General features: G+C 36.0%; 2 protein-coding genes across 5 annotated transcripts in view; one reads left to right on the top strand and one right to left on the bottom strand.

Annotated features, from left to right (window-relative positions):
• The window catches only part of LOC128224324 (tRNA N6-adenosine threonylcarbamoyltransferase, mitochondrial-like), a 451,923-nt gene that overhangs the window by 414,386 nt on the left and 11,841 nt on the right, over nucleotides 1–25,696 (top strand). The gene's annotated exons all lie outside the window — the stretch shown is intronic.
• Nucleotides 267–25,696, bottom strand: LOC128219224 (glycine--tRNA ligase-like). The gene is made up of 14 exons (XM_052927376.1): nucleotides 25,447–25,696; nucleotides 24,424–24,525; nucleotides 23,608–23,707; nucleotides 22,453–22,594; nucleotides 21,160–21,248; nucleotides 20,219–20,295; nucleotides 18,946–19,091; nucleotides 18,338–18,487; nucleotides 17,203–17,368; nucleotides 16,640–16,804; nucleotides 15,515–15,622; nucleotides 14,319–14,464; nucleotides 5,969–6,054; nucleotides 267–373 (listed from the first exon to the last, which is right to left on the bottom strand). The coding sequence occupies exons 1-14, from the start codon at nucleotides 25,669–25,671 to the stop codon at nucleotides 267–269; spliced, it is 1,809 nt and encodes a 602-aa protein (XP_052783336.1). The 5' UTR covers nucleotides 25,672–25,696.

The raw sequence follows: 25,696 nt of genomic DNA, 5'->3' as shown, positions 1-25,696 counted from the left end.
TAAATTTGGATGAATGGTTGAGGTTTGTCAAATTATCTAACTTTTCAATATTCAAAGCAGTGGTTTGTCTATTACAGGGCAGTTGCACAACTTTTTTATATGTATAAAGTACTACTTATTTTAGAATTATTTCATAGATAAACTTTTTGTGTGCGCTCTTTCACAGTTCTTCAATTTTATTTTTGCTATTTTGTTTAACAAAGGCACACCATTCTTCTATCATCCTTATTTGCTAAAGCAAAATTACAAAGACAGCTTCTTACCGATCATTGTTCATCTCCTTTTCGAATCTTGAAGTTGTGCTCGAATAACGAGTACATGACTCGCCCAATACCGAACGAAGGCTCTATCACAGACGGGTTAAACTCTTCAACTGTAATCGAGAAAGGTTGTATTTACTTATATAATGGTTTGTATTTAGTTTTCATGTAACTCTTAACTCTCATGAACGTTGTCCGTCTAGTAAACATAAGGGTTTGCGAACTCGCCTCCAAGAAAGACGTTCAAGGTTTGATTCCCAGCCTGGATGCTTATGAGTTTGGTTTGTGGTCACCTTTTAGTACTACGCTATCCCCATCAGCATAATGGAACTTATTTATTCAGCTATATCAGATCACAAAGCTCTGCACAAATATAAGCAAGCCTTACAGTAACTGAACATCAGTCTTGAAATTGGACCACTTTGAATGAACAAACCCATTATTCTGACACTAGTGCTGGCCATCAAATGTTTTAACAAGCCTTGCTATATAAACAAGAGATGTTTGTCAAACATTATGCCCTCCCTTAGCGCCATGTTATCAGGATCATATGGACAATTGAATGAAATATGCATGGACAGAAATGACAGCTAATTTGTCACTTACATTGGATGCCTTTGAGGCAGTTTTAAGATTATAACCATTCAAAGTGTGAGGATAAAGTGTGTTATGACCTTTGACTCTATGACCTCAAAATCCTCAAGGAGTCATCAGCTGGTCACCAAAAATTTAAATGTCAAGTTTGAGGGCCATGGGTGCAGGCATTAACAAGTTGTCACACAGACAAGCTTTTTTCATTCAAGGTCACTGTGACCTTGACCTTTCACCCTATGACTCCTGAAATCATAAGGGGTCATCTACAGGTCAGACCCAACTCCAAGTCAAGTTTGAGGTCCATGGGTGCAGACATTGTAGAATTGACATATGACCCGATGACTCCTTAAATCAATAGGGGTCATCTACTGGTCAGGCCAAACTTCCATGTCAAGTTTGATGATCATAGGTTCAGGCATTGTTGAGATATCACTGCGAGAAGATTTGTTAACTTTTTTGTGTTAAAGGTTACTGTGACCATGACCTTGGCCCGGTGATCCCCAAAGTCAAGAGGGGTCATCTACTGGTCCGGTCCAACCTTCAAAGTCAAGTTTGAGGGCCATGGGTGCAGGCATTGTCGATTTATCACTCTGACAACCCTTTATCATTCAAGGTCACTGTGACCTTGACCTTTGGCCCAATGACCCCTAAAATCAAAAGGGGCCATCTACTGGTCAGGCCCAACCTCCAAGTCAAGTTTGAGGGCCATGGGTGTAGGCATTGTTGAGGTATAACTCTGAAAACCTTTTACCATTCGAGGGCACTGTGACATTGAGCTTTGGCTCGATGACCCTCAAATACAATAGGGGTCATCTAATGATTAGGCCCAACTTCCATATCAAGTTTGATGACCATAGGTCAAGACATTGTTGAGTTATCACTCGGACAAGCTTAAAAATTCTTTAACCATTAAAGGTCACTGTGACCTTGACCGACCTGATGAGCCCTTAAATCAATAGAGGTCATCTACTGGTCAGGCTCAACCTTCATGTCAAGTTTGATGACCATACGTCCAGGAATTCTTGAGTTATCACTCGGACAAGCTTTGGTCTACCGACGGACCGACCTACCGACCAACATGTGCAAAGCAATATACCCCTCTTCTTCGAAAGGGGGGCATAATTAGAGAATTTGAGCAAACCTGAATAGCATATTAGAAGTGCAGCGCTAAGTACTTGTAAATACAACTAGTACATATTTACTCAACTTGAACATATGACTACAACATGTACATGTAAACATACCTTTTACATAGTTTTCTTAGCACCGTACTACAATACGATATGCTAATATCAACAAAATTTGCTTTCTTAAATCGTAAAAAGCATCTCTCCAAAGAGTTAAAAATATATGACATAAATATATTAATATTTAACAAGAGGGCCATGATGGCCCTAAATCGCTCACCTGAGTAAAAGAGTTTAACCTTTGTTATTAATATAGCTTGTTTCTCAAAGAATATTGAACAAGAGCTGTCAAAGTATGTGACAAATGCCCCCCAATGTGACACTGATCTATGAACAAGTACATAAAAAGTTGATCTTGCCTTTATGTGTCAAATACATATTGCAAGTTATATTAAATTGCCTCTGAGCATAGAAAAAAACACCAATCATACTAAATGACAGCCAACACTCTTTATGTCCTCATATTCAGCATTCCATTGTGAATAAACACTTAGTGTATCTTTCACCTTAGAGGTAGGGACATGGGTCTTGCTCACGACACGTTGTCTTGGTATGTCGAAAACATATGGCAAGTCATTTTAAAATCTGTCTATATAAGAGTAAGTCACAGCGCGGACACGACAGCCTATATTTTCCTTCAGGTTGCCATGGCAACCAGAGTTCTGCATGGAATTAATTTTTTTGAACAATTTTGAAAAAGCACCAACCAAGGATCATTCCTATGACGTTTCATCAAAATTGTCCAAGCGGTTTAGGAGAAGAAGATGATTGTAACCAATTGTTGACACTTTTCCTTTAGGTTGCCATGTCAACCAGAGTTCTACATGGAATTAATTTCTTTAAACAATTTTGAAACAACACCAACCAAGGATCATTCCTATGATGTTTCATCAAAATTGTCAAAGCGGTTTAGGAGAAGAAGATGATTATAACCAATTGTTGACATTTTCCTTTAGGTTGCCATGGCAACCGGGCCAAACAAAATTATGTGAACAAATTTAAGAGAGGTCCATGCAAGGACACTTCAAACCAAATTTGCTGAAGATCTATCAAGGGGTTCATGCGAAGAAAATGTTAAGTTTTTTTTACTAATTTTAGCTCTGGTGGCCCTTAAAAGGGGCCAAACAAAATTATTTGAAAAGACCTGACAGAGGCCCATGCTAGGTAGATCCATCAAGCAGTTAATAAGATCAAGTTATTTAAAGGTTTTTCTATTTTTTGCTCTGGTGACCCCTAAAAGGGGCCAAACAAAACCATTTGAACACAGTTGAGAGAGGACCATGTAAGGATGCTACATATCAAGTATGGAGTCATTCTGACCTTTACTTTCAGAGGAAAAGATGTTAAGGTGACAAGACAATGTAAAAACAAATGACCCCTGAGCAAGGCCAATTTGACCCCGGGACAATAATTTGAATACCTTTGGTGTAGGTCCACTAGGTAACACTATATACCAAATATGAAAGCTCTAGGTCTTATAATTTGGAGAAGAGGATTTTTAAAGTTTTATTATATAAGACTATATAAAAATATTGAAAACCTAAGCCTATGAACACGGGGTGTGGCCAATTTTGACCCCAGGGCTAAAGTTTGAACAATCTTAATAGTGGTCCGATAAACAATGCTTCATACCAAATATCTAAGGCCTTCGCCTTTTGGTTTCGGAGAAGAAGATTTTATAAGTTTTCATCATATACATATATAAGGAAACCCATGACCGCCCGGGTGGGGCCATTTTTTGACCCCAGGGCCAAAGATTGAACAATATTGGTACAAGTCAACTAGATGATATATCATGCCAAATATCTAAGCTCTTGTCACTACTTGATTTTACGTGTGTATCTATATATGTATATTTGTTAGTAATTGTTGTATGTAGCCCATATTGAAAATTGGTATGTGTACTAAATATGTTATCCAGTTTAAATTAAGACGTAACTTGTCTTTGTGAGTTCGGAGAAGATTTTTTAAGTTTTCACTATAACACATATAGAGAAAACCCATCAGACCCGAGGTGTGGCCAATTTTGACCCCAGGGCCATAATTTGAACAAACTTTGTAGAGTCGTAATAGACGATGAATCATGCCAAATATCTAAGCTCTAAGCCACTATGTTCAGAGGAGATGATTTTTGAAGTTTTCACTATAAACATATAGAGAAAACCTATGACCCCCGAAGGGGGTGGGGCCAATTTTGACCCCAAGGCCATAATTTGAACAATCTTTGTAGAGGTCCACTAGACGATGAATCATGCCAAATATCTAAGCTCTAAGCCACTATGTTCAGAGGAGATGATTTTTGAAGTTTTCACTATAAACATATAGAGAAAACCTATGACCCCCCGGGGCGGGGCCAATTTTGACCCCAAGGCCATAATTTGAACAATCTTTGTAGAGGTCCACTAGACGATGAATCATGCCAAATATCTAAGCTCTAGTCCAAGTAAGTTCAATGGAGAAGATTTTTTAAGTTTTCACTACAAACATATAGAGAAAACCCATGACCCCCCGGGGCGGGGCCAATTTTGACCCCAAGGCCATAATTTGAACAATATTTGTAAAGGTCCACTAGACGATGAATCATGCCAAATATCTAAGCTCTAGTCCAAGTAAATTCAGAGGAGAAGATTTTTGAAGTTTTAACTATAAACATATAGAGCATACCCATGACCCTCCGGGGCGGGGCCAATTTTGACCCCAGGGCCATAATTTGAACAAACTTTGTAGAGGTCCACTAGACGATGAATCATGACAAATATCTAAGCTCTAGGCCAAGTAACTTCAGAGAAGAAGATTTTTGAAGTTTTCACTATAAACATATAGAGAAAACCCATGACCCCCCGGGGCGGGGCCAATTTTGACCCAAGGGCCATAATTTGAACAATCTTGGTAGAGGACCATTTGGTGATCCTACCTACCATATATCAACGGCCTAATCCTTGTGGTTTGGGAGAAGAAGATTTTTAAAGTTTTTCCTTTCCATTGCCATGGCAATCAGAGTTCTGCATGGAATTCAATTCTTTGAACAATTTTCAAAGGGGACCACCCAAGGAACATTCCTGTGAAGTTTGGATGAAATTGGCTAAGCGGTTTATGAGCAGATGTCGTTTAAAGTAAAAGTTTACGGACGGACGGACGGACGCCGGACGCCAGACAAATTGTGATCACAAAAGCTCACCTTGTCACTATGTGACAGGTGAGCTAAAAATAGAAAGCTTGTCCACTAACTTTAAGAACAGCCCTTGTACAACTCATACATATCAATACCACTCATACATATCAATACCACTCATACATATCAATACCACTCATACATATCAATACCACTCATACATATGAATACCACTCATACATATAAATACCACTCATACATATCAATACCACTCATACATATCAATACCACTCATACATATCAATACCACTCATACATATCAATACCACTCATACATATGAATACCACTCATACATATCAATACCACTCATACATATGAATACCACTCATACATATAAATACCTCTCATACATATAAATACCACTCATACATATCAATACCACTCATACATATAAATACCACTCATACATATCAATACCACTCATACATATCAATACCACTCATACATATAAATACCACTCATACATATCAATACCACTCATACATATCAATACCACTCATACATATCAATACCTCTCATACATATCAATACCACTCATACATATCAATACCACTCATACATATAAATACCACTCATACATATCAATACATATCAATACCACTCATACATATCAATACCACTCATACATATCAATACCACTCATACATATCAATACCACTCATACATATAAATACCACTCATACATATAAATACCACTCATACATATCAATACCACTCATACATATCAATACCACTCATACATATAAATACCCACCATGCAATTTCTTCTCAAATCTAGACACTGTGATCATGTCTTTCTTCAAAGTGTATTTCTGGTCCTTCACAGTGATCTCTGCTTCCCTGAAAGACAATGAAAAATAATTCAATCAAATCTCACATATGAACAAGTTTTGATTGGTCATAACATTCTCGAATAAAGAAGAAAAAACATAACGTATCGAGGTTTTGCTCTAGATTAAATATTTTCGATAAACTTGTAGAAAAACAAATGCAACAGAAAAATCTTGGTTTTGAATTGGCCTAATCTGAATTCCATAGGAATATCTTGATATTTTTGTCACTGGTAAGACATGCTAGTATTCTAAATTCCATAGCAATATCTTGATATTTTTGTCACTGGTAAGACATGCAAGTATTCTAAATTCCATAGGAATATCTTGATATTTTTGTCACTGGTAAGACATGCAAGTATTCTAAATTCCATAGTAATATCTTGATATTTTTGTCACTGGTAAGACATGACAGTATTCTAAATTCCATAGTAATATTTTGATATTTTTGTTACTGGTAAGACATACAAGTATACTAATTTCCATAAAAGAATCTTGATATTTTTGTCGTTTAAGGCCACATTTAAAGATTTTGCAGTGCTGCTTCTGCTGCTGCTGACACCATCATTTATATATAAAACAGTTTTTTTCTCTCTTAAAATCAGAGATGAACCTATATGCAAACAGTGGACCAGCAAATCAACTGGTAAAGACTGAACGGCTGTGAAAGTGGTCTTGTGGTATACGTGTCAACCTTTCACCAAAGAGGTTGTGGGTTCGATCCCCACAAGAGACACTTTCTCATGACCTCTTAAAAATTGACACAAGGACAGGTAACTACTCAGGAAATCATCTCGAGCGTGATTTTATAAGCTATTCACTTTTGTCACAAACGCACAAAGGTAAAGAGTATGTATACTACCTAAGGGCTTAAGGCAGTCAGCATCATTATTTTACAACAACAACTGGACATAAAACAAACAAAAAACCGCCCCTTTTTGTGCACTATGTGACCCAACCCATCAACTTGAAGATGTCCATAGAATTAAGGCAGTCAGTTACAATACTATATGTGCAACGCAACATTGGAACTTCTACCTAACTATACATGACACTAACGATAAGTTTACGAGCCAATGCTTCCTCTCCTGATCTATAAAATGCAACAATAGAACTTCTACAATTCATGGTTCATACAGAAGTTTCACCAAAATATTTAAGGACTTTTTAAGGACTAAATAAGGCCCAAACCCCTCATTATAAGGTCCTATAATCTCAACAACCTTACCTTGTAATTTTTATAACTGGCTTAGTTCAGCAATGCAGACTCAACATTCTTTAAGCTGTTGGACCTTCTCATCTAATTTCTTACTTATCTTGTCACTTAACGACATTTTGTCCTTTGCCTTTTGTCTCAAACTGTTTGAATGCGCAATAAATGATAAGTTGCTCTCTTTTTCTGCCTTCATGGAATAGCTATCAGCTGACTTTGTCAGGCTGTCAATGTCTAATTTTGCCTGTTTGCACTGCCTTTTCAGTTCTTCAATTTCCTGTGACAGTTCCTCTCTTTTCCGTTTTTGAGTGTCTGTTTTTTTCTTGTCTCTTTCTTTTGCTAAATATACTTCATATCTATTTCTGGACTGAGATGCACTAGTCATCAGCTCTTTTGTAATTGGCACATTTAGAATACCACCAACACTGTTTACATAATCGCAAACAAGTCTTTGAGACACAAGTGAGTATTCTTTGAGATTTTCTACCTACACCTCTTTGTTGACAGAGAAACCCCTCTCCACTGAAGCTTGCCCGTGTGACAGTGTGAGCAGCATTTTTACAACATCAAATACTTTGCTGTATGCAGTCCCAGACATAAAAGTTGAGTAAAACTCATCTAATCTGTCTTTGTTTGGATTGAACTCTGTGAAATTTGCAGACCCAAAGGATGGGATATTGTCAATGAAGTCACAGTACTCTTTGATACATTCATCACAGTCTCTCTCGTTGATTCTTTTATGGGCCACAAGATATGTCAGCACTTTTTTCAGCTTCTCTTTGCATCTAGTTTTACTTTCAGACATTTTTCTTGGATCAAGACAGGCCAGATGTTGCACTAATGAATATGTTGCTGGGCACTTTTCAAGAAGTTTTTTCAGCACTTTCAGAACAAAGCTTCTACACTGAACTTTAAACTCCATAACCTGTCTCTCACTGAGCTTGTTCTCCTTGACAGTCTCCTTCAAAGCCTTTTCTGCCGAGAACCCAATGTCAACCTTTGTGTGTTCAATCAGAACAGAGCTGTCTTCAAGGTCAATTTTGAGGAGTCTTACTTCTGATGTGTCAAAAAAAACACCTGGCTTGATCACTCTTTCCATCAGTCCTCTTATTATACTCAGGAGTTCACTGTAAAGGAAGGGCACCATGGGTTTTTCTGTTTGAAAATTACCAAGGAAGGCTTGTAAGTGCATGGCTACACATCTAAAAAATTCAAACTTTGCTCGGATTAGCTTGTCTTTCAGTGCAGCTGACACAATTTCAAATGACTTGCATGTTGGTTTTGCAATCTTCTTTTTTTCAACATCCTTCACAAATTGTCCAATATTTCCCCACACCTCAATAGCTCTGTCAACAACAGGAACATTTTCCATCCACCTATGGGTTACAAACTTCATTGGCATTCTAGTAGACCCACTGCTTTTCTGATAATCCTCTTTCCTAGCAGGACTGTCCTTGAATAAGTAATACATGCTTGAGAGTACAGATGAGACATCCCAGGTGGTAGCCTGACACCCTGTTTTAAATGCATTATGTACAATATGAAGTCCACATGACCCGATGTTGATCAAACTTACTGAAAAACCCTGCTCAATCTTTGTTGTTATCATATCCAAAAACTTCAAATTAACATTTGGTCCATCCATTGATATTTGCAACATGTTTTCAGGGTTAGACACTAACATTTTTCACAAGGTAGTCCCTCGGACTACTGGATCTGAAATCCAGGTAGTCCAGCAAAAATTCTGGTAGTCCAAAAAAAATGCAAGCCTGCAACAGATTCCTTTAGTGTTTTGTAAGACTTCCCATTAAAACATTGTCAGAATAACCCTTGGATTGGTCATGTTTCTTATCAGTGTCTCAATCTTAAAATTTCCACATTCTTCAAAACAATGTTTAGCCTTTAATTTTAAAACCTTAAAAAGTCTAAAACCCATGCTAAAATACCCAAGAATAAAAGTCTAAAACCCATGCTAAAATACCCAAGAATAAAAGTCTAAAACCCATGCTAAAATACCCAAGAATAAAAATCTAAAAACCATGCTAAAATACCCAAGAATAAAAATCTAAAAACCATGCTAAAATACCCCATAATCTGTCACTTTCAGGAAAATGGTGCAATAAATCAATTGACACCTCGACCGAGATCGTTGCCAAGATACCGCACAAATGACAGACTTCCTACTGATCAGCAATATTTGATAATTAATATTGGCATCCTACTATTCAGTAGTCTAAGTTTAGTAGTCTTTTAAAACGACGTACAATAATGCTTTAAAAATATAATGAAATTAATTCCCAAATTGTTATTAATTTATTAGGAAAGAATTGTTATTGGCTCTAACTTCAATGTTTAAAATGTTACGACATTTTGGCGCGAAAATTAACGCACACAATTTCCGTCGTCGTCTGCACTTTCACTGAATTAGACCTTTTTGAGCAGTATGATTATTTTTTCAGCTGCTCTTCTAAAAGCCAGTTAAAATATTTCACAAGCCATACATTATGTTCCTTCTGTCTGCTGTATCAAAACGCCGACATTTGACAATACTCTAAACGATAAATAAATAACCATGACATATTTTCAGAATATCTAAAAATAGTAACAACCATCAAGTTTTTGCTAACATCGTATCTATCATTGTTTCTGATTGAAAATGCAAGGGATCTAGAAATTCTACCTCATTTTTAACCCAAATCTACCTCGCTGACACTGGCAGAGTTTCATGTGACTAACGATTAAAACACACCATGTAACAGTGCAAAATGGTTTTTCCCTTTCTAAATAAAGACATTCTACAGACAGGGATGATAACAGAGCTAAGTTGCCAATCCTGAAAATTTCTGCGTGGGGTTCAGGGGGCCGCTTAAGGCGGTGGGGGGACAAGGGGGGCGAAGCCCCCCGAAGCTTTCCGTATTTCAGGGATTCTAATACCCTTTTTTGCCTTAGAATAGTGTTCAAGGAGTACACCTTTCGGTTTGATAGATATAATTATGTTCAACACGAGACATCCACAATCAGAACAATAATCAGGAATGTTAGGAGTGAAGTTTAACACCTTTGTCTTTAAACAAAGTTAAATTTACTTTTTTTTACCTAGGCATTAGACATGTACCTGACTTTTGGTTCAGTTGTCCACTTCCCATAAAACTCAACTGGCTATGATCAAATGCCTGTGTATGAACAGTCTACACTATGGGATGTTTGATTTATAATAATGAACAACATATCGATTACATATTGATTATCATGCTTGCAAATGTTAATTGTAAAAGTGTTAATTATTCAATTTTTATGTATCGTATTAAGAGTATTTATTCCATTTTCTGCACATTTGATGAGAATATAATGTTATTAATTATTATATATATTATTCCAAGTAATATCCAAACGGGACTTAAATGCTTTGGCAGCGTAGTCGTTGTGGACATGGTGGACTTTGACGTATTTTGGTCCCTAAGCCATATTTTTTCCCCTCATGGTGTTACATGAGTCCAGTAGCACACAAACTAGATTGTCCCACGGCAGTTCCAAGTCTCTCAAACTGGCTTTCAAATTCTATGAAAATTGATTCAGAATCAGCCCTTATGATTTTTAAGGAGGCCAAATGCCTCAACACTATTTTTTTCTCTATAGCAGAAAAATAGCTGCAACAGTTTTCTCATTGTGTTTGTTGACTTGTCTTAGTTGAAACAAAACCGAGATCCATTAACTCCTCCACATGTTCATCATTGAAATGGCTAGCCACTACGTAAGTCATCTTGTATGATGCTGTACACCTTTGAAGTTTTAATTCGCTGAGAGCTTTTGTATCTTTGGCAAGTGTCTTAAGTAAGACACACTACTGTGGTGCCAGGGAGCATGTTCAGTCATAAATCAAAGTATCATGGCCTCTGGATTGAATTGTCAGTCACTGACAGGAACAACTGGATGCACTGGCTGAGGTGTCTGTTCATCCCCGACTTTTGTAACCATCAACATACCTGGAAATACAAATTACAACTATAGAATTTAAATCTCACTCAAACTGGGTCCTCAAGAAGTTTTGTTGAACTGTCTCAAATAGAAAATAAAATGGCTGCCTCTACGTAATATGTGTTACTACTACAAAATATTTATTCTTTTTTTTTAAATTTGAACTAAACCAACTTTCATTTGAACCTCCCATACTGGTCAAAAGCCACTTCTTATTGAGAACAATGCTTCAAACATTATGAGAATAATAAAGAAACGGTTAACAGCGTAAACTTTAATCGGCCAATTCAAATTTGTAAAATAAAAATCGATTATTATGACACAATCCGAATCGGGATGTCCGAAATGATGCTAGATGCGCAAAATTCATTATTAGTTTGATCACTTTCTATTAACTTAAAAAGAAATGTTTCGGGAATTTTTCTTAAAAATAAATGCCAAATATACCCTTTAAATCGACGAATCGATGTTTTTAGAAGTTGGTGGTGGTCTTTTTTTTCCAATACCCGTTTATTCGTCTTCGTCGTCTGTTATATCCGGATACGACCATCCGGATACTGTCTTCTAGTCCCATCGGTAATTTCCGTAATCACCGGATGCTATCTTAACCAATCATATAGCTCGATTGCCAAGACGTAAATAGGTTCGTTAATTTCCGGCTTTACACTTCCGGAAAACTCACCTTTCGTACCCATATTGTTCGAACTGAGCTCGATTCGCTCCCAGTACCCACCCCCCCTAGAAAAAAACTCAACGGATTTACATTAATCTCAAAATCGATCCGTGAGGCCTCAAATCCGGAATTCCGGATTAATCCGGAATTTTATCATCCCTGTACAGACTGGTTTAAATATTGATCGAAAGGCTAAACAAATTGCGGGCGAAACTCGCTTAACAGTCCAGGTTGTCCGGAACTGCTCGGCCATCTTCGGCAAACTTTAGAATGAGTATTTACTGGTGGTACTCGGCTTTTTTCAAATTTTAGCAAAACGTTTTACGCAAGTTTAAGCGTAATAAAGATTTTATGCTCAATTACCTGATGTCATATTTACTTTTTCTAGTAGTCCGACGGACTATTGCCTTAAAATTTCTTGTAGTCCGAGCACAAAACTGGTAGTCTCGGACTACCGGACTACCGTTAGTGTCGAACCCTGTGTTTTTTGTCTGCTTCTCTAAATCCCCAATCCCTTTCTGGAAGTGTTGAAGCATGTCCTCAGCAGTCGCATGTCCCAGAAACTGGGATCCCAGGTATCTGGTGTGAACTAGGCCATTGGTTCCCCAATATCTTACATGTATATCCATTTGTTTAGCTTGGGATTTCTTATTTAGACTCTCGTCAAATAAAACTACAAAGTAACCACTTATTTCTTTTAATAATATACTTTTCACATGTTCGGCAATGCCGAAGCAACAAAGGTAGGCAGTTTTTCTCTCTCCACAAGCAAATCTGTTGGCGATTTGACTGTCTGGAAACATCAATTTGAACAATTTTGATATGTTTTCATTTGATTTATAAGAATTATGTGTAGTTATCGACTGCATTGTCCACAATATTTCTGCTTTAAACACATCGTTTGTTTGTACAAAGCTAGAAAGAGCAGTGCGCGGAATCGGAATCTCTGGTGCTGGTGCCGGTGGGTGGGGTATTATCAAGTCATCTATATCCCCACTAGCTGCTTCCGAAGGCTTTTCTGTCGATGACATGGTCTTTGGTTTTGGAGAAATTGTGAAAAAGGTGCTTACCGTGTTCTGCGTTTTCGGCTGCTCAAGATTTTTTATGTCGGGTACTTTTTGCGTGCGATTTCACTGCGAGTTCGCCCATTTTGCAAAGATCGATCTCTTTTCGGCATAAAACGCAATTGGCTTTAAATTTGCAGTCCTTAACTTCTCTTATCCATGGGTATGTCTGTATCCATTTCACATTAAATACACATTTTCCAGGCATGCTTATTTTGTTCCGAAGAAACCGCGACTTAAATTTCTATTTTTCAGCAATGTGCTTTCAGCATCCGATAACGAGATGTAAGCAGCCCGCTGATTGGCTACTTCGCTCCAATGCATTACGTCATTACTTACGACGGTCACTGTAACTATGGGCAACTTAATCACAACATGGCTACTTAGTATCTTCATTGACGAACAGAGAGTAGTTCATAAACATTTTTCTTCCGACTTAAATCATTTTTAAGGCCAATAAAATCTTTTTAAGGCCATTTGCACCTAATATAAGGTGTTTTTAAGGCCTTTCTGGCTTTTAATCGACTTTAAGGTCTTTTTAAGGCCAACCCTCTAGAATTAAGGACTTTTTAAGATCGTGCGAACCTTGCTACATAACTATACACCGACACTAACCCTTTTCCTGAAGTTAACGAGCCAATGCTTTATTTCTTGATCTAGAAAATGCAACAACAGAACTTCTACATAACTATACACGACACTAACGATAAGTTTACGAGCCAATGCTTCAACTCCTGATCTATAAAATGCAACAATAGAACTTCTACATAACTATACACCAACTCTAACCCTTTTCCTGAAGTAAACGATCCAATGCTTCATTTCTTGATCTAGAAAATGCAACAATAAAACTTCTACATAACTATACACCGACACTAACCCTTTTCCTGAAGTTAACGATCCAATGCTTCATTTCTTGATCTAGAAAATGCAACAATAGAACTTCTACATAACTATACACCGACACTAACCCTTTTCCTGAAGTTAACGATCCAATGCTTCATTTCTTGATCTAGAAAATTCAACAATAGAACTTCTACTTAACTATACACCGACACTTACTCTTTTCCTAAGGTTAACGATCCAATACTTCATTTCCTGATCTAAAGAAGTTAGACAGTTACAATCAGGGGGAGACATGTACTAAAAAGGAGTATCCCAATCACACTTCATACGACAATTTTTTTTTTTTTTTGTATAGATCAGAATTAAAGGCAACAATTTTAATTTTTAGGTTTTGAGGCCAAAAAAGTGGAAATCAGCTGAAAAGAGGTAAATTGGCATCCCTGTTAACAATAACCTACAATTCTACTTCTTCATTCAACTTCTTTTTTCAAGCACACACTCACCCATTTTCCTGCAGTGAACGATCCAATGCGTCAGCTCCTTCGGACTCGAGAGTAGTAAGGTAGTCAGTGACGACCTTGGCATCTTTCTTGAACACCTTGCCGATGACACCTTTGTTCACCTTACATTCCACAACCTGGATCATCTTGTGCTTTGGAGTTAAGGAGCATAGAAGTCATATGAATGAGTTTTGTTTGTTGTAACCCAAGCCAGATAAATTTTCTCTGGGCACACCCATAGCATCCCCCCCACCCGAACCCAAAACCACTCTCGCACAATATATCATGCCAATGAGAGGGACTTCATAGACTTAGCATATGTTTTTTTCTTCACAATTCCTGTATAGCATATAAAGTTTAAAACTAACATACATTCTTAAAGTGACACTCTTATTCAAAATCAATACATACACATGTATAACAAACATCAATTTGACTGATAAACCTTTAATTACTTAATAAATAATGCATTTATGGAAAATATTAATCACTGAATACAAGATTGTAACTGTATATTTAATATCAGAAAGCGCAAAAATATTAAATGATTGGTGAATGCTAAAAGATTTGCTGCGGTCTACTTAGTATAGTCTCATAAGGTAGAAATACTGTGTGTTATGCTCACTTCATTCAAATTAAACTCGATATCCTTCATCAGAACCATTGTTTTTTACATTTATTTATCCTTTTTGGAATATTCATACAATAGTATTAATTGTGTTAAATCTGGAGTAAGAGTGCATCTTTAACTATTGTAGACTTTTTGCACTAGCCAATAAACATTCTTTGTCAACTGAACTGTAAAATCAATTCACCAGAGAGCTACCGGTATTCCATTTAAACATAAAACCAAACCATTTTGGTCAAGAACAAGTATAAAAATCTCTCTTGAGGATATAGTCCAACTTGACAACATTCCTGAGATGTGTGGTATGTTTAAATGGAAAAGCTCTGAATGAAATCACTGAAGCATTTAAGTATTTAATTGAATATCTGACCAAGGTCACTTCCCAGAAGTCAGACATTTTAAAATCTCAATATATAAAGAAAGATCGCTAACGAAAATATAATTCAAATGGGCCTTAATTAAACACTTCTTTATATCTTGAAACACTGCCAATGCAGATTAAAGAGAAATAGCAATGATGAAAAAATAGGACACAAACTCTGATGAAACCCAAAAGTCAATGAAAGGATATAGGTTCTGCTAATTTTCTCTCGGCGACCAGTTTCATCCCCGTAGCCTTCTGATGACAGAGGAGATCGTAACACGACCTGTCAGCACAACCTACACACTCTATCCAACCCTTTTGAAAAGAAGAAATCAAACTTAATAATAATATAGCCCTGAAAGACAACACAGTACCTGGTAGTTTCATTGTCCTCTATATAGTATACGACTAAATGCGCCAAGTTTCATTGCTGTAGCCACAAAGAAACAACACCACCTCTTTTTTTCTTCCAATAAAACTAGATATTAAAGGGGCTGTACACCATATGATGAAACAGTGAAAAAAAACCTTAAAATTGTCAAAAACTAACATAAACTTGGTATAAATGTGTACAATGCATTGAAACTTACTAACTGAAGTACCACATAGTTTACAATTAATTTATTTATCGCAGTTTTTTCGTATTTTTCCATTAAAAATGATTACTAGGTATGTCTACCAAGTAGAATTAATTCCTTATGCGTGCTTGGCTAGTGGATATTATCACGTGATATTACCGTGTTAGGTATATAACTTAAATATTCCAACTGCTTAGGGTAAGCCTTCGTAGCACAGTGGATACAACACTGGACTGCAATTTTGGCGACACCGGTTCGAAGCTGGTCTCCAAGTCAATTTTATTTTTTACATGTTAGTATGTTTTTTTACAATTATGATATCAAAGAGTTAAACATTTTATTAAGTAATTGTCCTGAGATTCGTTACAGAAAAAAACATTTTTTGGTGCCAATCTGGTGTACAGTCCCTTTAAGCTAAAATCAAACTTAATAAAAAATAAAACTTTTAACAGAATTTAAAACAAGAGCGACACACAAATCTTGTTGATTTTTGTGAAAAAAGGAGCATTTCTCATTAATTAATTATGCCAGAGTTATACGCCTTGCAATACATGCATATATTCTCTCTGGCAACATGTTTTCAAAGCTTCATTCGAATATATTGAACAGTTCTTTAAGTTTTTGCATTTCGATGCTGATGAGACCAAAGCTATTGGAATTCCATTTTTATTCTTCAAAAACCCCCAGACAAGCTTCAATTTTAAAAATGTTCTGTCAAAAATATTAATTAAAGGCTAATCAAATGTGCACTTACATAAGAAGTTTTCATCTCGGCATCCCAACAATCACAGGCGTAGTGAGCCATCTCATTAGCGAGATGTTGTCGGAACCGGAACTTGTTGTTATCAATACCAACTTTCATCAGGAACATGTAGATACGTCCCATGAAGTAGGCCAGCGACTCGTTGGCTATAGTGCCCTGTGGTAGATCAAATAAGAAACAAAGAATAAAACAATTTGTACTAATGTAATGCTTAGGGTCTTCCTTCAAACAAGCAATATTTTTAACAATCTGTCCATGACTTGAAATGAGTATTGTGATATCAATTCAAAGGTTTGAAATGGTCATATGATATGATGGTTAAATAATACTCAATTTTTCTTGTACAAAAACCTCATGAATTTAAGTAAACAAGGCTATCAGTGGAAATGGCAATATTTAATCTGAACAAGGAGATATGGATTGGACACAAAAGAGATCTGACCTTTGACACTAACCAGGCTATCTGTCATGTGACATTTTTAAAGTGGCCTTGACCTTAAAGGCAAATGCATGCATATGGAACATATGATAGGCTGTATAAATAAACATCTCACATCTTTCACAGCGTCCCCGAGAGATTTCACGTCTGGTGCCTTGCCCTCCATCTGTTTACACGCCGACAGCAAGGTCACTTTGAGGTCACGAACATTCTCGAACTTGTAAAATGTTTCCTTCTCTTTCGGATCCATAAAATACTCTATCTCAGCCATTGCGAACTCTCTGAAATAACGAGGGCAGGTCTTATCAACCCATTTTAACCAAATAATTAATATTTTGTCTTTAATTCTACGCTTTGGCAGTGATATCAAATAAGAACTGGCTGCAAGCCAAAATGGATGGTTTAAGTGGCAATTGTTTCAAATCTGGAAAATAATTGAATTTTGAGAAGAAAAAGTAGTAGCTGGTCTATTACTTTACTATGATGGAAAATTAACATGACACGCATATTCTTCTTATGGTCTTCTAACCTCATACCAAGTTTCATTTACCTACATGTAGATTGCTTACTTCTTTTCAGTTACTGCAAGATCCAGTTAAAAACAGTGATTTAGGCGTTTTTACTGTTTTCGTTGCCACAAACATACAATACACCAAGTTTCATTAACCTAGCTAGCTTATTTCTACAGTATTTGCAGCGTCCAGTTTTTCCAGACGGACAAAGAAACGCACTGAAAAAGGGTAAACCAAAAATCCCCTATGGTGAAACTGCTAGGGGACTAAAAACATGTACAGAAATGTTTCAATATATTCACATTAAAGATGCACTCTTACTCCCAAACAAGATTCATCACAATTAATAAAATTGTTTTAATATTCAAAAAAAGATGAATAAATGTCGAAAACAATGGTTCTTATGAAGGATTCAGAGTTTAATTTGAAAGAAATCAGCATAAAACACGGTATTTCTACCTTATGAGACTATATAAGACCACAGTAAATCTTTTAGCATTCACCAATCATTTAATATTTTTGCGCTTTCTGCTATTTAATACACAGTTACAATCTTGTTACCAGTAATTAATATTTTCCATAAATGCATTATTAAGTAAGTAGTTAAAGGTTTATCAGTCAAAATTTATGTTTGTTATACATGATTATGTATTGATTTTGAATAAGAGCGTCACTTTAAACATTGTCAATATAAAACATGGCATTTAAAATATTAAGCAAATATTAAGCTATATTTACCTGACACGTATAAGCCCAGATCTTGGTGAGATCTCGTTTCTGAATGCTGCCCCTATCTGCGCTCCTCCAAATGGCAGCTTGCCCCCGTTGAACTCCAGTAGACGCTTGAAGTTGACAAATATACCCTGAGCTGTTTCTGGACGGAGATACCTAAAATTATACAAAAGCATATCCAATCAACCAATTTGAAAGTTTTATCAATATAAGCAAAAAAATAGGAAGTGTCACCTGACACGAGCACCAGTCATTTTTCTAATTACAGTCAGAATGACCTTGACCTTTGAAATAAAATGAATAGGGGTCATCTTTCAAGCATATCCAATGTGCATACCAAGTTTGATGACTCTACAAATTTAGATAAACTTATACTAATATTTTTTTTAGTGTAGTTCGTTAACTGAATATGAATCTTTAATACTTGAATAGATTGAACTAAAGCCTTGATCTTCTAAAAAGATTTATGGACATCATCATCTCCTTTTAAAAGTTTGAACACTGACACCCAAAGCAAGAAGCCCTTAGACTAGAAGCCAATGCTTTTCAGATTTTCTCAGATCTCTGGGCCTATTTCAAGAAGGTTGCAAATATATTATACACTGTATACCTACCCTTTGACAGTTCCTGTAGGCCCGATAGCTGTGGAGAACATAAGGTTAAACTCGAGAGGATCAGATATGTCGTTCCCGGTAACAGGAGACTTTATGCTGAACTTCTTCAATGTTTCCCCCATCTCATCTTTGCTCATATTGTCAACCTATGTTGAGGAAATGAAGAATATCTATTATGTTTAAGATGATAATGTATAATAACTTAATTTTACAATTGGTCCACCATAATTTATAAATTGCTGTTTTCTTACCTTCATATATCAATTTTCCTTTTAAAAAATAGTCTTCTTTAAGATCAGGGTTTGCTTAGAATTATTGCTTAAGAGCTACAGTAAAGGTGATAAACATAGTGCCAGGCAAATGTAAAGATTGCTGCCTCATTATTTCTTACTCCTATTTTCCAAATTTCCTAACTTTGGTCCGGTATTAACCACCCTATTCTTAAGAAACTTTGTTCCTATTAAGAAGATGATTAGGAAAATTTTGTAGATAATAAATCATGAATATGACAAATATATTTCCTTTGTTTTCTTTCCTTAATATCCTTTTTTGTCACGGCTATTCCAGTAAATCATATATCCCCTAGGGGAATGGGGGAAGGCAATTATTTTCTTAGTATATGGATGGATGTCTTTTTTGCTAATTTGGACAACGTAAGGGTAAATTTGCTTCTGTGGTGGGGGTGGTATCATTTTAAAAAGCCTTCCCCCGTGCGGGTTATACATGTACCTTTAAATGGAATAACCTTCAGTAGGTTTTGTACATGTATTCTAGGATTTTAGCTAAACAGTTACAGGACGGTGATGCACCATAACCGTTTTGAGTAGCACCATTCTGCTCTCATGGAGACTAGCATATGTATCCTTCATTGAATTAAATGCATAAGATAATCCAATATTTCTTTTGTTTTGATTAAAACTCAAAATATGATTATAAATTCATAAAAGTTTGACATATTTGGCAGTTGAGACCTAATATTATTTCAATTAAGCACAATTCTGAAAATTGTCTGTTAAATTCAAATGTTTCTTCACAACCCAACATATTTGGCCCTTCTAACCCTTAGCATTATGTCCCTTTTCTGCAGTACCCTGTCCTTAAAACCTGGCGAAAATCAAAATGTTTTCCACTGTAATATTTAAAATATCTGTCCTTTTTATATTTTTTTTTTCAAAATTGTTCTTTTAAACCTTGAATATGCCCTCCAAACCTTTTACCAACGTGCCAGCAAAATATATACACTTTTTTAACAGCATTAACTACATTCACTCACTGTAGGAAGAATGGACCTAATTTCTGCCTTGATATCTTCAGTCACTTTCTTATCGGACAACATCTTCTCAAATGTGTCTGAAATAAAATGACCAAAATAAATAATGGAAGAGTAAGTTTATTATTATTATTATTATTATTTATTGAAGCATAATTGTGATGAAGGTTATAGAATCATTTGAATCACGCTTGAAGACGTACCTGATATCTTTCATAGAAACAAGTACTAGAGTCTTTTTTGAGACACCAAGAAACAGTAGCTTTAGTGGGGCTCAAACCCGCAACCTCTTGGTTGAGGGGGGACACCTATACCACCTACATTGTATACCACTTGACTTCCTCACATTTTTCAACAATACAATGTTCCAAAAGACAAAAAATATGATAATTTAATTGAAAGTTGAATGTCATGAGCCAATATACAGGCAACAGCAGCAGAACCACAATTAAATGTTTAACCGTGAAAGTGGTCTAGTGGTAAAGGTGTCTGCCTCAATGCCAAAAGGTTGTGAATTCGATACCAATAGGGATTCCTTTTTCAAGGCATCTCATCAAAGACACTATTACAGGTTTCTACCAAAGACATAGACCTGAAAGTGGCTTTTAATCAAACTTAAATAAATAAGTATTAAGTAATAATGATTTTGATCGACAACAGCAAACAGAATGGAGTGAGAATTCCAGAAATCAACGAGAGGTGATCCAAAACCCTGTGAACCCAAATGCTCACTTGGCATGCATATATGGTTTAGTCAGTCATATTTGTAGATGTTACTGAAAACAATTATTGATATAACTGATATGAATATCTTTCATAAATTTCTGAAGTTTCAGTATTGTGCGAGTAAAAATCTTTTGTATAGATATTTTTTATGTAAAACTGAACAAGGTAAAACAAAACACTCCTAAAATGAAAGCGTTATACATTATTGAATAACTCACTCTCTATGAGATGGTCGGCCCGGAAACACTCCCCGTTCTTCAAGTCCTTAACCATGTAATCTTGGAATCTTTCAACATGTCCAGAGGCCCTGCAATGCAAAATTGAAAGTGATGTTAAATTTGTCAGCCTCAGCCAGCATTTTTCTCTGGTTGCAGTTTAAAGCTTTTATCCTTAATGCGGCGCAGTATTTATATAATAAATTAATTATATACTCCTTAATTGTAGAAAGACTTTTTCAAACTCTAACATTATTTTCTGTCCACAGCATAGGATCAAAGCCTCATGCGGTAATACAAAATAGATGAAAACGGAAACTTATATCTTAAGAAAAAAACTAACAAGGTTCAAATTTGGACTAGCAAACTTGTAAAATATTTGAGTGACTTTGCCTAAGCTTACAAAGTTCCACAAGTGGATATTTATCTTCTCAGATTGAACAAAGAGCACTTGATTGTTACTCGTAGCTGGTAATGGATGCGAGTGCACAGGTAACTGATACTAGACATGACTTTATGGTTCTGCTTTGGTGTTGGCTGATTGTAGCCCAGAAATGGGTGTTAAACCTTTCCAACTTTGCAGCTTGTGTAACATAGTCTTGATTTATTTTTACAGCAGACCTAGCCTACATTTTTACTCAAGAATATTGTGATGCTTGGTAATTTTGACACAATGATGAAGTTTTCATACATGTGACCAAGGCTTCTCTGAGTTACAGATGTAACTCATATGTTTAACATTTCAGAAAATGTTTATTTGCAATTTCATGAGGCCACAAATATTATTGAAAATTAAAACATCACTAAATTAAACCTATTGTCTCTGCTTCAATCGTTTTCTGACTAAATATTAAAAAAAATTAAGCCATCATCATATTAAAGTGGCAAAAGTTAATCTATCACCATAATAATTATTTAGAACCCCTACGCCATTTTCCATCGAAAAACAACCTTGGATGTAATTTTGAATATTAATTTAAACTAACTGTAGTGTTTTAACTTGTATTTTGTATAACAAATTTTAAATTGATTGCCAGTAAAGTGGATTATTGCATCAATAATTAAGATTCCAAAGAGTAAAGTCATTAAGTTTAAATGCTTAATTGAAATTACTATGCAAACTACTTGCAACATATTGAATGTAAAAATCTCTGATATTGTAAACTGTCCATATACATACATGTGCATCCGAGATTTGTTTTCCATGGAAAATGGCCATGGTGATCAGAATGCATATTAATGAGGTAAAAATTAACCTTTCACAAAATGAAACCATTCTACAGTAACTGTACATACTTGAGGACGGTTTCTGGTGTCAACACAGCAGTATCAACTTCCAGCAGATTTTCTTCGAGAACGAAGAAATTTCTCCATGCTTGTAGAAGGTTTGCCTTAACAGCGCAGCCCATTGGACCAAAGTCATAGAGACCATTGATGCCTGCAAATTTAGATACACTGAATGATTTTTATACATGTAACAAAGTTGGTAATTTAAATAATTTCTCCATGTCTATAACAAATTGCCTTCACAGTGCAGCCTATTGACCTGGTCATAGAGACTATTGATTATGATACCTAGGAAACTCTTGCTTGAAGATTTTATTTCTTCATGGCATTACTTCTGGGTTGTATATTTACTTTATTTTTCCTGCAAGCCAATTACATAATAACACAAATCCATACCATGCTCCTTACTCTTAAAGTCTTTCTCCTAAATCTTAAAGGGACTGTACACCAAATTTTGCACCAAAAAAGTTTTTATTCTGTAAGGAATCTCAGGACAATTATCTAATAGAATGTCTTACGCTTTGATATCATAATTGTAAAAAAAAGTACCAAAATGTAAAAGAAAATTTGTCAGAGCCCAAGTTCAGTCCAGCGTCGTATCCACTGAGCTACGACGGCTTACTCTAATTGGCGGGTGACATAATTAAGCTATACACCTACCTGGGTAATATCACGTGATAACACCGACTTGCCAATCACCCATAAGGAATTAATTCTACCTGGTAGACATACCCAGTAATCTTTTTTAATGGAAAAATAAGAAATAACTGCTAAACTTAAATAAATTGTAAACTATGTGGTACTTCAGTTAGTAAGTTTCAATGCATTGTGCACATCGATGCCAAGTTTATGTCAGTTTTCGACAATTTTCTTCTTTTTTTTCGTTATGGAGTACCGCCCCTTTAATCCCTCAGGCCATGTCTTGGGACCTAGAGATAACAGGTCAAGAAGTGTTATGACTAAAGACTGAAGGCTGTGATCAAAATATTTCTTTTGGATGAACAACCCAAATTCTTACACTTGTGCTTAGCATGAAATTTTTAAGGAGCCCTGCTATATAAAATCTATATTTTGACCTGTCCCAAAAGCATTTTACCAGTGCAGGGCTTGCCAACTTGTGCTTGCTTCGAGTACTGTAATAGGAATTGAAACAACTGTCTATACCTCCATAGATTGCAAATGACTGGTCATAGAAGAACTTCTGTTTTAACAGATCCTCCATCTTGGCTCGGTCAAAATTATCCTTTGGAGACAGCTCAAACTCCTGCAAAATACATATATAGATAAATTCTGACTTACAGCAACAACACATCACAGGCTCATGTGAGCTTTTGAACTGACTAAATGAAGTGTTACAGTTAAAACAATTAATTACTGATATTTGTATGTTCTTAATATGTATCTATTATCAAGTGTTCTGTATTTAATGTTTAGCTTAAGTAATATGATACTCCCGCCTCTAGAGTTTAGTTATACTGCAAGGCACATAGTTGTCTTGCTGCGTTCTTGGTGTACATATGGAGATAAAAAAATAGAATACAAAATTTAGTTGTAAACACCAAACATTAAATCAGCTAGAAGATCACAAGATTTCAGGATCACTTTTTAAGCTGTTTTTTATTCATTTCAAAGTACACAAAAACAGTGTTGCCTGTTGAGAATTTCATTTTCTTAATTATAAAGGTCACTATAAACTTGATCTTTGACCTCAAAAAAGAGGTCATCAACTGAGAATGACCAAATTTGCTAGCCAAATTTGAAAACTCCTTACCAAGTTGTTCAAACAAGATTAATTTGAAACCAAAGTTTGATGCGGACTCCACACAAAGCAATCTCTATGTTTCAGCCATGATTCGCAGGCAACACAAAATCACATTTATCTTCATCTCGGATGAAAATGATACAAATCTCTAAAATATATGTATAAATACTTTTGACTCTTCTGCTTTCACCCCTCTTATTTGAAGAACATGAAAATACCTTATCAGTAAGAGCATGTTTTCGCTTCTTTAGCTCAGCTACTGCCCTCTGCAAGTCGATATCCGGTGCTTTTTCATCCTTGAGCTTGCGTACAAGATCACCCTGGAGCAAATTTTTTAGATTAATTTATTGATTTAAATGTTCTTTTTTCTCTAATAAAATAGTAAATGGGGAGTAGTACGCCCGTAATTCAATCCAAATAATTGTATGGGGGAGAATAGTTTTATGTTTTTTATTATAATATATGTCAAATTCTTCACCTTTAAATATATGTCAGGGACTAGAAGAACGCTGTTCTTGAGCGTCTTTTATTATAGACTAGCCTGTAATTCTGCTACAATGATATGCATGAGTGGTTAGTGTATCAGACTCTAAATATCTAATTCTAATAGGGTTTTTGGTTGGATCCCCACTCGGAGCTTCATTGCTCATAGTAATGGTTATTCATCTGGAATGGTCGATTGTTCCAAAATACAGGTTCATATCATATTACTAAAGCGTAGTCTGTGAATGTAATGATGTTATAATTTACAGATTTGTATATTAAGTACCAGTCAATTGTAACCACAGTCCCCCCAGATCCGGGGAATAGCGGGGCCATGGACTTTCGGTCCAGCAAAAGCCCAGTAAAATCCCCACCCAGTGACAACAAACTGCTGGTAAAATCACCGCCAAATGCCACCTACCCCAGTAACCCTTGGTAAGGCCCATTCCACGCTATATTTGGCGTGAAGACAAAACCACCGCATTCACCCGGCACTGCGGGGCCACCTGGAAGGTGAAAACATGGCCCATTTCTCAGGCTATCCGTGGTTTCGCCCCGGACCTGGTTAGGGGAGCCGTGGTTACAATTGACTGTAGTCATGACTAAATTGACTGGTGCATTCCATACCGACCCTTTAAGATCTAATATTTACTTGTGATTAAGAACAATTAACTATTTTACATGTTTCTTATTGGGATGCAAAACAAAACTACCCTTTATAATTCATTGAACTCATCAAATTGAGGAAACTATTAAACCTGTTCTTTAACAGACTGACGATATGGAGTCAAAAGTTCCTCAACAGCTGGATCCATGATTTCACCCCGAATTGAAAACGTCTGCCTCTTCGTTCCAAAGCCTGGAATGGTTTTCTTCACAACAACTGAGGTGGAAATTAATCTTGCAAATTTAAAACTTTCGTTGCAATAATATGATAACTGTTTTGCCAGCTGTATGCAGACTAATTGCATCAGTTTTGACATCTGCCACGGCTGCCGGTGTTTATGA

Source organism: Mya arenaria, chromosome 1 (genome assembly GCF_026914265.1).
Source record: "Mya arenaria isolate MELC-2E11 chromosome 1, ASM2691426v1".
Taxonomy (NCBI): Eukaryota; Metazoa; Mollusca; class Bivalvia; order Myida; family Myidae; genus Mya; species Mya arenaria.
This window is presented reverse-complemented; position numbering and strand designations above follow the sequence as displayed.

Coding starts and splice junctions, on each gene's coding strand:
- LOC128219224 (XM_052927376.1), bottom strand. CDS start 25,671: ATGTCAAAACTGATGCAATTAGTCTGCATACAGCTGGCAAAACAGTTA. Junction 18,488..18,945: donor CCTACAGGAACTGTCAAAGG/GTAGGTATACAG, acceptor GTATAATTTTAG/GTATCTCCGTCCAGAAACAG. Junction 17,369..18,337: donor TCTGGGCTTATACGTGTCAG/GTAAATATAGCT, acceptor TCGTTATTTCAG/AGAGTTCGCAATGGCTGAGA.